Source organism: Notamacropus eugenii, assembly GCF_028372415.1.
Source record: "Notamacropus eugenii isolate mMacEug1 chromosome Y unlocalized genomic scaffold, mMacEug1.pri_v2 SUPER_Y_unloc_7, whole genome shotgun sequence".
Taxonomy (NCBI): Eukaryota; Metazoa; Chordata; class Mammalia; order Diprotodontia; family Macropodidae; genus Notamacropus; species Notamacropus eugenii.
In genome coordinates, this window is record NW_027325145.1 from 232501 (window position 1) to 244552 (window position 12052).

General features: G+C 37.7%; 1 protein-coding gene across 1 annotated transcript in view; it reads left to right on the plus strand.

Annotated features, from left to right (window-relative positions):
• The first annotated feature begins 1731 nt into the window (after positions 1-1731).
• LOC140517022 (P2R1A-PPP2R2A-interacting phosphatase regulator 1-like) overlaps positions 1732-12052 on the plus strand; it is a 46987-nt gene continuing 36666 nt past the window's right edge. Inside the window, exons 1-4 of the mRNA XM_072627870.1 lie at positions 1732-1879; positions 2437-2566; positions 5107-5197; positions 9778-9834. Of these exons, the coding sequence (XP_072483971.1) occupies positions 1732-1879; positions 2437-2566; positions 5107-5197; positions 9778-9834 (426 nt within the window). The remainder of the gene's footprint in view (positions 1880-2436; positions 2567-5106; positions 5198-9777; positions 9835-12052) is intronic.

Consider the following 12052-nt stretch of genomic DNA (forward strand, 5'->3'; position numbering starts at 1 on the left):
GCTTTTCCTTCCAGCCTGTTTTCTTGTCTTTGGACTTGATCTGTACACTGCAGGGAGGGAGGAAGAAAGATGTTTGGTCTGAAATTCTGTTGTCTAAATTTCTTCTGTTTTGATACTGCTAACATGGGGGCTGGCAAGGAAAAGGAAAGCAATAAGTTGTGTGTGTGTGTGTGTGTGTGTGTGTGTGTGTATTTGCATTTGCATGTGTGTGCTCTGAACAGCTTACTTTTAAATTTTGTTTATAAAAGAGAAACTAAGCCCCACTTACATCTGTATACATATATTTAGAAGAATACCATACTCCCCATTTTGGTTATCGTAGTCAACAAAGAAGCTGCCTTGTAACTGATTTTTTTAAATCTTCAATTTCAACATGCTTTTCCCTACTTCATTATCCTGCCCGAGATTTAGGTAAAAGAGATGTTTCCACTTAACAGCGTAAGCTCCAACGTACTTTTGGAGCTCCCCCACCCAGCTTTGCATACGCAGTGTCCCTCTAACTTCTTATTTTCTCTCTGGTTTGTGATGGTGGTGGAGTTTTCACTTGAGAAGCAAGTGAAAACTTATCTTAAATCCCACAGAAGAATTAACATCATACCGAAGGGTCTTTTTGATGCAGAGATGACATGGGAAATGAGAAAAAAACTGACTTGCTCTTGAAAGAATGACAATTAAAACAACAACAAAGGCAGGAGGAAGGGGCCATAATTTCTATGTGAAAACTGGTGAATTGCCCAGTGTTTTGGTCCCTGGTTTGCTTTTGTCAGAAGTGTCTCAGCTAAATGCCAGGAAGTCTTATTAACCATTTACTCTCCCATTCTGTAATATATCTGTGAAATGGGACTTTTTTTTTTCCTGGGGAAAAGATTTTCTCTCAGAACTAGATAAATCTAACCAAAATATAAATGATGAAGAAACTAAGGAAATGAAAAAAATTTTAGATAAGTTACGTATGATAGATATCTGGAGAGAACTGAAAGGAATCGAAAGGATTACACCATGTCCTCCACAGTTTAGGGTACTTTTTTTTTTTTTTAACCAAGATTAACCATGTATTAGTACATTAAAATTTTACACTTAGAAGGAAAAATTTTGAAAAACCATAATGCAATAAAAATGATATTTAATTAGAAACCACAGAAACATAGATTAAAAACTAATCGGAAATTAAACAACCCAATCTTAAAGAATGAGTAGGTTAAAAAACAAACTGTAGAAACAGTTAATAATTTCATTAAGGAGAATGACAACAATGAGATAACATATCAGAATACGAAACAAAACAGTGATTAGAGGGAAATGTTTATCTCTAAATACTTACATCAGTAAAACAGAGAAAGAGCAGAGTAATGATTTGGACACACAGTTAAATAGAAAGCAGAACAAAAGCAAATTAAAAATCCCTAATTAAACAGTAATTTGGAAATCTTAAAAAGTAAAGGGAGACTAATGACATCAAGAGTAAAAAAAAACCCATTGAGTTAATTAATAAAGCTACGAGTTGGTTTTATGAACAAAGAACAAAATAGATAAGCAATTGGTAATTTGGTTAAAAAGAGAAGAAAACCAAATCATTAGTATTAAAAATAAGCAGGGTGACTATACCACATATAAAGATGAAATTAAAGCAATAATATTGTATGCCAATAATAATAATGTATAATAATAATAATAATAATATTGTATAATATAATAATATTGTATGCCAATACATTTAACAATTTAAACGATATGCAAGAATATTTGCAAAAATATAAATTGCCTATGTTAGCAGAAGGGGCAATGGAACATCTATATAGATCTCTTTCAGTAAAAGACATTGAACAGGCCATACGTGAACTTCCTGAGAGAAAACCACCAGGACCAGATGGATTAGCAAGTGAATTCTATCAAACATTTAAAGATCAACTAATTCTAATATTAAATAAACCATTTGGAATAACTGGTAAAGAAGGGATTTTACTTAACTCTTTTTGTGAAGCAAATATGATAACTGATGCCTAAACCAGCAAGAGTAAAAACAGAAAAAAGGAAATTATAGACCAATTTCATTAAATACTAGCTAAAACATTACCACAGTCTATTACAAAGATCAAATATTATGATCAAGTGAGACTTTAACATAAAAGAAAACCAATTACCATAACTGACTACATCAATGATAAAGGTAAAAAAAAAATCACATGATTATATCAATGGATGCAGAAAATAAACACGCACCCCTGTTAAAAACACTTGAAAGCACACATGGATTTGTCCTCAAACTGATTTAAAAAAATTAAATTCATAAAAACTGATAAAATAAAAAGCATTTATCTCAAAACCATCAGCAAGCATTATCTGCATTGGGGATAAACTAAAGGCCTCCCCACTGAGATGAAGTGTGAAACAAGGATGCCCACTGTCACCAATATTGTTTTAATAATCTTTTGGAAGTCCTAGCAATAGCAATAAGAGAAGAAAAAGAAATGGGAAGAATCAGAATGAGGAATGAGGTGGTAAAACTATCGCTTTTTGCAGACAATGCAATGACATTCTTGGAAAATCCCGAAGGTTCAACTAAACGGTTAGTTGAGAGAATTAATAATTTTATCGAAGTAGCAATATACAAAGGAAATCCGCATAAATCATCAGGATTCCTATGTAGCACAAATAAAACTCTGCAAGAAGTGATAGTAAAAAGTACCCCATTTTAAATGACTCTAGGGGTCTCAGCAGTACAAAAAACCTGGGAGTATACCTGCCCAAACAAACTCAGGAAATACATGTAAAGAAAATAAAAACAAAAACAGCTTTTTATACAAATAAAATCAGATTTAAATAATGTCAGGGCGAGTATAATTAATGAAAGTGGTAATTTTGCCATCAGCGCCATCACTGACATTATTAAATGTCAATTTAATTAAACTACCCAACAATTAAGTTACTCAACGAAAGTACTTTACTGAGTTGGAAAAAAATTATAAAAGAATCATTTGGAAAAACAGGAGTATCAAAGGAAGTAACGAAAAAAAGCATAAAGGAATGAGGTTTAGCAATATCAGATTTTACATTATATTTTGAGGCAGTAATTATCAAAATTATCTGGTACTGGCCAAGAAACAGAAATGTAGATGAGTAGAAGAGAGTAGGTGTGTAATTTGCAGCAGCAAATAATTATAAATAAATATAGTAATCCAAATATATGTTAAAACCTTAAGATTTGGGGGTAAGAATTCATTATTTCGTTAAAAAAATTCTTGGGAAAAATGGAAAGCAGCATGGCAGAAATGGGGCATTTAGGGTATCTCACACCATTTGCCAAGGCAAGATCAGAATGGATACATGACCCAGATATAAAGAGATAATTTTCAAAGAAAATTAGAGGAACATGGAACGCATTGCATATCAAACTTGTGAACAGGCAAACATTTTGTGAATAAACAAAGAGATGGAGGTAGAGTTATGTGTAAAGTGCACAGTTTCAGTTACATTAAATTAAAAAGTTCTTGTACAAGTAAAATAAATACAGCCGGACCAGAAGAAAAGCAGAAAATTGGGGATATAATTTTTGTAACTTTGTGAAATCTTTGAAAATATGAGTCACTCCCCAACTGATAAATGGTCAAAGGATATGAGCAGGCAGTTTTCCAATAAAATCAAGACAATTTATAGTTATGTGGGTGGCGGTGGTGGTGGTGGTGGTGGTGGTGGTGGTGGTGGTGGTGGTGGTGGTGGTGGTTGTCCTTCCTTCTCAAAGAGGACCAAAATGATAACACTACGACAAAGTCAAGTTTCAGTGTGTCCAGCTATGGCCGAGTAGATCAATATGAACTCAGAATGCTCTACCACAGATCGGGCACAAAAAGTCCACGTGAATATTTGGGGTGGATACTCTAAATGTGTACTTGATGTTGCGTTTCTCCTGAGCCGGTTCAATTTTGCTTTGCTCATAGAGCACAGCACCTTTTCTGATGTGGGTATATTGTGCTGAGTGGTCCTGGCCCAGTGTCTCCCATGTCACACAGTCTCAGAGTTCTTGAAAGAAACCTTGAGAGTGTCCTTGTATCACTTCTTCTGACCACCGTGTGATCACCTGCCCTGTGTGAGTTCTCCCTAAGATAGTCTTTTTGGCAAGCATATGTTTTGCATTCAAACAACATGGCCAGCCCATCTGAGTTGCACTCTCGGAAGCATAGTTTGAATGCTTAGCAGTTTAGCTGGAGTAAGGACCTCAGTGTCTGGTACCGTGGTTCGATTTCCTGGCATGGTGCTGATAGACTGTCCATGTTTCGCAGGCATACAACAACTAGGCTAGCACCGTGCTGACTTTGTATTGCTGGCCTCACTGCTGTAGTTATTAAAAAATGCCCTAAGTCATTATTGATTAGAGACATGCAGATTAGAACAACCTTGAGCTATCATTTTACAGCTTCCGGCCTGAATAAAATGATGGAAGGGGGAAGTGACAACTCTTGGAAGGGATGTGGAAAAATCGGCACACTGATTCATTGTTGGTGGAATTGTGAACTGATACAACCATTTTTTTAGAGCCATCTGGAATTATGCCCAAAGAATTATTAAACTACTAATACGCCCTTGGCCCAGCAATACCACTGCTTGGTCTATTTCCAAAGATGATTAGGGAAAAAGGGAAAAGATCTTATACGTTCTAAAATAGCTTAAAGCGGCTGTCTTTGTGGTAGCAAAGAATTGGACGTTGGGAATGGCCAAACAAGTTACGGCAAATGATTGTGACGGAATATTACTGTGTTATAAAAAATAATGAGCTCAGTGATTTTAGAAAAACGTGAAAAGTCTTGCACAAAATAGTGAAGAGTGAAGTTATGGTATGCAGGAATAACAGTATTGTTTTAATAATGACTTTGAGGAGGCAGAGTCAAGATGGCAGAGGAAAGACAGGGACTAACCTGAGCTCTCCCCCAAACCCCACCAAATACCTTTAAAAATGACTAAAATATTCTAGAACAGCAGAACCTACAAAAAGACAAAGTGAGGCAAATTTCAGGCCCAAGACAACCTGGAAGGTCGACAGGAAAAGTCTGTTCCTCCAGGCTGAGAGAGGAGTGCAGTCCATTCCCAGCCCCAGCACTTTCCCAACTGCAGAAATCCAGGAGCAGGCCTTGGGCGGGACTGCAGTGCCAGTGGCACAGCCGTGGCAGTGGTGGCTGCTTCCAGAGCTCTCAGCCCGCAGACGGTAAGAGGATTGAGTCAATGGTCAAAAGGAGACAGCTAGCACTAGGGTAGGACTCTGTTGCTTTGCCAGTGCTTGGATCTCTGCCGCAGTACCAGGGTGAGGAGAAGGGCTGGCATGGTGGAGCTTGTGGTGGCAGTGGAGAGGGAATCTTCTTCATAGTTTAAAGGCAGAAAAGAGTGCTTGTGGTCACTCACTGACCAGAGCACAGGTCAAGAGAGGGGTAAACAGCTCTGCTTAGATCATACCTCCTTGGAAGAACGGAAAACTTGCAAGTTCCTGGAAGCTACCCCCTTGGAAGCAGAGTCCAAGCTTATCACAGAGCCAAACTATGGGGAAATTTGGAATTGGCTGGGAAAATGAGCAAACAGTGAAAAAACCCTCTGACTCTTATACAAGGAATATCAGAACACACACTCGGGAGAAGACCACAAAGTCGAAGCTCCTACATTCAAAGCTTCCCCGAAAAATGTGAATTGGTCTTGGGCCATGGAAGAGCTCAAAAAGAATTTGGAAAATCAAGTAAGAGAAGAGAAGAGGAAAAATTGGAAAGGGAAATGAGAGTGATGCAAGAGAATCATGAAAACAAGACTAAAGGAGACTCCCCAAAATACTGAAAAATACTTAAAAATAGACGAGGCCAAATGCTAAAAGAGGTCCAAAAAGACAGTGGGGAGAAGAATCCCTTAAAAGGCAGAGTTGGCAGAATGGAAAAGGAGATCCCAAAGTTCACTGAGGAAAATAATTTCTTAAAAATTAGAATGGAACACATGGAAACTAATGACTCTGTGAGAAATCAAGAAGCAATAAAATGAAACTGAAAGAAGGGACAAATAGAAGACGGTGCAAAATATCTCACTGGGAAAACAACTGCCCTGGAAAATAGATGCTGGAGAGATAATTTAAAAATTGTTGGCTGAACAGCATATTTCGATAAGATGTTTTATGAACACGACAATTTTTTAAAAATTGGCTGAAAGCCATGCCAAAAATAGGAGCCTAGATATCATCTTTCCAGAAATTATGAAGGAATACTGCCCTGAGACTCTAGACCCAGAAGGTAAAATAGGAATGGAAAAAATTCACTGATCATCTCCCAAAAGGAAAACTCCCAGGAATATTGTAGCTAAATTTCAGAGTTCCCAGGTCAAGGAGAAAATATCGCAAGCAGCCAGAAAGAAGCAATTCAAGTACTGTGGAAATACAATCAGGATTACACAAGATTTAGCAGGTTCTACATTAAGGAGGCCTTGGAGTATGATATTCTTGAGATCAATGGAGCTGGGAATTAAACCAAAATCATTTACCCAGCAAAACAGCGTGTAATCCATGAGGGAAAAAATGGAATCCCAACGAAGTAGAAGAATGCCATGCATTCTTGAGAAAAAGACCAGAGCTGAATAGAAAATTTAACTCAGCTCTCTAGAGAAGACATAAGGGACTCATTAAAGGTGAACTGTTGATGTTCCTTCATGGAAAGATGATGTTTGTAAGTCATGAGGTCTTTCTCAGTATTAGGTTAGCATTAATTATTAGTTATTATTAGGTCAAAGCAGAGAATCTAATTAACATAGGGGGTGGATGGCATAGGATGGAGTTATATGGTTACTTTTTCACAGGACTATTATGGAAGTGTTTTCCATGACTACATATGTATAACTTTGTATCAAACTGCATGCCTTCTCAGTGAGGGGAAGTGGGGAGGGAAAGGAAGGGAGAAGATTTGGAACTTAAAGTTTTAAAAAACAATACTAAAAAATTGTTTTTACTTGTAACGTGGAAAAAGTAAACACTGAAAAACAGAATGACTTTGAGCAAATACATGATTTTGTCTCCATAAATACCCAAATTAAGTACAAAGGACATATGAAGAAAGATGCTGTCTCCACTCAAAGAAAAAAAACTGATAAATAGAAGCAGTATGTGTATTATAATTTCACACACACACACACAAACACACAGATTCATGTTAAATGGTAGCCATCTCTTGGGCAGAAGAAATGTACATAATAATTTTCTTGTATATTTTAAAAGAATTACAATTTGTGAGTAGTTGATTACGGAAATGTGTTTTATTCCATGAATTAAAAACAAAATAATTTTTTAAAAGTCTCTTCAGGTTTAGCAGACTGCCAGCTCTGCTCTGGTTTTGGCTCCTGTGTTCTGCTTTTGGGCTTAGCGCCACACAGCTAACCCTTTGCTTCCACAACTTGTTCCTTGTTCAGTCACAGTCACGGCAAATCCTTTCTGTCCTAAATTTGTGACCCAGTTGTGGGGTGGTGGGCTATAGAGTTGCCAGAGGGCCCCATTCATGCACCCAGCCCTTGCACAGAATCTCTTGGGACCTCCTTTTGGTACCCTTTCCTTGTTTTCTCTCAGTCCATAGGTAGCTAAATGTTCATTGCCATAACCAGCACATGCCCCTCAAAGCTCTTGCCCCCAGCCCTCTGTCTCCATTGTGCTCAATCTTAGCTTTCCTGATCAGAATTCAGTCTGGTGCATAAACATGTAGAAGAACCAAAGAAATAAAAATGAACTTAGAGTTCTGGAGGACAGAATTGAGAAACAAGTAGCTTAAAAAGAAATGAAGAAAATAACGCAATAGCATAGGCAATGATTGAAGAGACCCTCTTGCTCTTCCTTATAAACAGCATTTATCTGCATTTCTGCATCTTTTCACAGGCTGTCTTTTCTCTATGTTAGAATGCACTCTCTCTTCACTGTCTCCTCTAACAGCGTCTAGTCTCCTTCAAAGAAGCTGAAAAATCACTTCTTGTCATTCATCCACTTGATCACTCAATAAGTATTTCTTAAACATTGATGAGGTTACCATGCACTGTGCTAGGCAGTGGGTTCACAAACACATTTTATCTGGAGAGTATGCATGTACATATCTAAGTATGTAGGTAATAAGCACATATGGAATAGAATCAAGATAATTAGGGCAATCAGGGGTAGTGAAGGCTGCGGGGAATCCACTCCAAGAGTGGAAAGCCTACGAGCAGGAGGTGAGTTCCAGGCATGGAAGAAGAACGTCTTGTTTTTTCTTTTCTCGGTCTCTGTCAGTCTGCTTTTCTCTCTCTCAAAACGTCTTGTTAAACTTCCACTCTCTTTAGGTATTTGTACAAGTCCTCTGTGCTTATAAGGCATAGACTCTGTCGCTCCTTTGGCTGTAACTTATAGGAAATGAGTTCACAAAGGTATTTTTATCTCATTAGAAAGTAAAGAAAAATTTCTTGTAGTCATGGAACCAAATTGTAGGCTTCAAGCTGAAAGCTTTTTGAAAAATGTGACCCACTGAACTTGAAGAACTACCACTGCTAAGATACCACTGCTAATGGACTGAAGTCTAATAACACAGAATAAGAACCAAGAATGCTTTTTCACTTAGCAGCATTTTTCTTTTGACTGAAATTTGCTAATTTGACTGCATTTTTCCTCAGGTGAGAAGAATAAGTAACATTGATAATCCGTGACAGTGAGCCAATATAAATAGCAGTTTAAGAATTTGCTTTTTAATATCTTCATTATTAATAAAAAATTTCAACTTTATTTTAGAGTAATTTCACTCTTCTAGTTATGGCATGTTCATTTTATTTGTTACTTTTTATGCTGGGACTACAGTGTCTGTGAATGGTTCACAAACAATCTTTGAGATCAGTGTTACCAGATTTTAATCTTGTTGGGCAGGCATAAGTGGAAGGAATAATTCTCAAAATAATGAAAATTTTCTTTACTTGCCTTTTCAGTTTTAATCTACATAACATTTCTGCATCTATTGTTTCTTTACACTTTTAAAGACAAAATACAGGGTTTCCAGCAAGTCTTTTCTTAATGCTGCAGTGGAACTGGGGATGGGGGGGATGGGGCCCAGGGACGGGGTCAGTATTGATGATGCTGGGTTCTTGAAGCCAGAGTCAGATAACAAGAAACTGTTGAAGAATGAAGGAAATAGCCATTTATTCCATCTGGCTGGAGTAGATGCCAAGATAGGTGGTATCTGCAATGAGTCTGGCCTAAGTAATTCCATGTGTTGTGTGTGTGTGTGTGTGTGTGTGTGTACACATATATGTATATCTGTATTGGTGTATTTAAATTGCATGTATTTTCAAATAATCACACATTCTCAATAGTTCCAAGTCTCTGCTTCAGTGTGTCAGTGTATGTTCCTGGATATTTTACTGACATGGATTGTTAATCTTTGCACATCTTAAATAGACATAGGTGATATCTAGCAATGGAATGATGAGTTGTTAGGGATATAAACTTCTGATAGTCACCGATAGTGATAGTGATAGTCACTGATAGTCAGCCCTTGGTGATCCTTTAAAACTTCAGTTTGCTGATTGTTGGACAACATACGTTAAAGATGTACTATTTGAAGTCTTTTTAGCTTTGCAAGACCTACCAGTTTCAGATTACCTCTAAACCACAATAATGCACCAAAGAACATTAGTAGAGGTTCATACCACATATAATATTCTCAACTGAGGTGTAATATTTACAAGGTTAAATCTTAAGGAAATATTGCTTCAATATTTCTAAGTATTGTGATAGCTGAAATTTCCCCTATTGCTTTACAGTTGCTGCCTTCGTCTCCTGTTCGTATTTCTAGTAGTCGTCTTCATCAAATCAAACAAGTAAGCATAATTTGAAAATTGACATTTGCAAAGTAGATTCATCTTCAAATAACTTATTCTGGGTGGTTTGAAACAACTCCAAATTATTGACTCCATTTGAAAGAGTTTGGGATGAAGTTTAAAAAACATGCATAGAGAACAGTGACATTTTTAGAGCGGAATCCTTTTTTTAAAAAAATCGGTTCTCAAATACATATTTATTACATGGTAAAATCATTCATAAAATTTTAGTTGTGGATGGAGGATTCCCTTTTAAAGTAAAAAGGTCTAGTGTTTGTATAGCGACTTAGGGTTTGCAAAGCGCATTTAGTAGTTCATTTGATTGTCCCAGCAACTGTGGGAGAGGTTAAATGAATTGCTCAACAGCATTTGGCTAACAAGTGACTGAGGGAAAGTCTTCTTAACTCCAGGTCCAACATTCTATTCTATCTCTCTGCCTATGTAAAACATAAAAAACAACAATAATAAACTTAATTGCAGCAAAAACAGTTTTTCAAAACTTTCTCATAGTAGCTACTTTATATTGGATATATGTGAAACTTATTAAAAGTGAAGAATAGGATGCTTTTCCATTTTAACATAAGCTTTGTCATCATCACCCTTCTTTTGTTCCATTTAAAAATACTAGGTAAACATGCATTTAAATCTATGTGTCAGGGGCTGTATGCTAGAGATAAAGGACTCCCTAAGGTCCCTATCCTTAAAGGGGCCCACATTCTAATGGGAGAAGCAACATATAAAATGTTGTGCATTTTTCTATCAAGTTTTGCTTGTAGCTGCTTTCACACTATTATCTTCTTCTGAGTTTATGTCTTGGTCTTCCTTCACATTATAGTAACTTTGTATGGTCAAGATCTTGTTGCCATTGTTGTTTGCTCATTTTTCTTTCCCTATTTTTTGCCTTTAACTTTACTGTGCTCTGCTCCCTTGGGGGTGGGGAGGCACTGTTCCAAGCTTCAGGCTTTTTCATGCTGCTTTTTTTTTATCCTATTCTATCCACAAGTACTAGTACTCCTCATGACCTTGGAACTGTGACCAAGGCCCCTCCTTTCTTGTGACCAATGACAACCAACCCAGAACTGCATATGGGCGATAGAGTGCACTGCTCCTGCACCAAGTGTCAGTGAAGGGTCCCTTTTGGTCCCTTTCAGATTAATTTTCTGACTCCCTTTACCGTCTCTGGGCTAAGAGTTCTCAAAGGTCCTGCCACTGCCGCTGTTACAGCCACCTGCAAGGCCCACAACTGGGACCTTTCTGCCAGTCTCCTCCATTGTTTAGGCTGGAAAAATGTCTCAGCTTGATCTTTTGTTGGCTCCGCTCCCTGGGGGAATAAAGGGTGGCACGGTGGATAAAGCACCAGGTCTGGAGACAGGAATACAAATTTAAATCTTCAGACACTTACCAGATATCTAACTGTGGGCATTGCCTACCTCATTTTTCTCATCTGTAAGACATGGATGAAAACAGCTCCCACCTGAATCAGGATCAAATGCAGTATTAATTGAAAAGTCCTTGGTACAGTAACTGACACGTTTGAATGTTACCTCTTATTAAACAATAGGTTCCAGGATCTTCCCATAGAATTAGTCCCTAAGAGGAGAAAGTACAGGATAATGAATATTCTTGTCAGGTAGTTCACCAAATAAGATGATATAAAGGGGGAAAGCCTTACAGAACAGACCCTTCAGCATTATCCACAGTTAACAGGACTGACACTGAATGAGCCCTTTAAGAACCCCTTAAGAAAGCAGAATGATGGTTAGGATAAGAAATGAGAAGAGTGTCAAGTGCCGGGGAGAGGGGGAGGAGAAGATCCAATAGAGGAAAGAGTATGGGAACTGAGAGAGGGCGTAAGGAGGGAGCTCATGATGGGTTTTTAATATCAAAAAGGATTTCACATTTGGACCTAAAAGTGATAGTGAGACATTGGTATTTATAGAATGGGAGTGGGCCAAGTGGAGGCTGACATAGTCAGAACTTCACTTTAGAAAAAACAAACACTTTGGTGACTAAGTGGAGAATGAATTGCATGGTGGGAGACTTGAAACAGGTAGACCCATCTGCAGACAATATACTGCAGTAATCCAGGTAGGAGGTGATCCTGGGTAAGGAGGAAGACAACCTCGTCACAGGAGACAGGGATCGACTGAGTGAAAAAGGCACCTGATTGATAGGAGATGTATCATCTCATTTCTCTCCAGTCTTTTGTGGCTAAGCT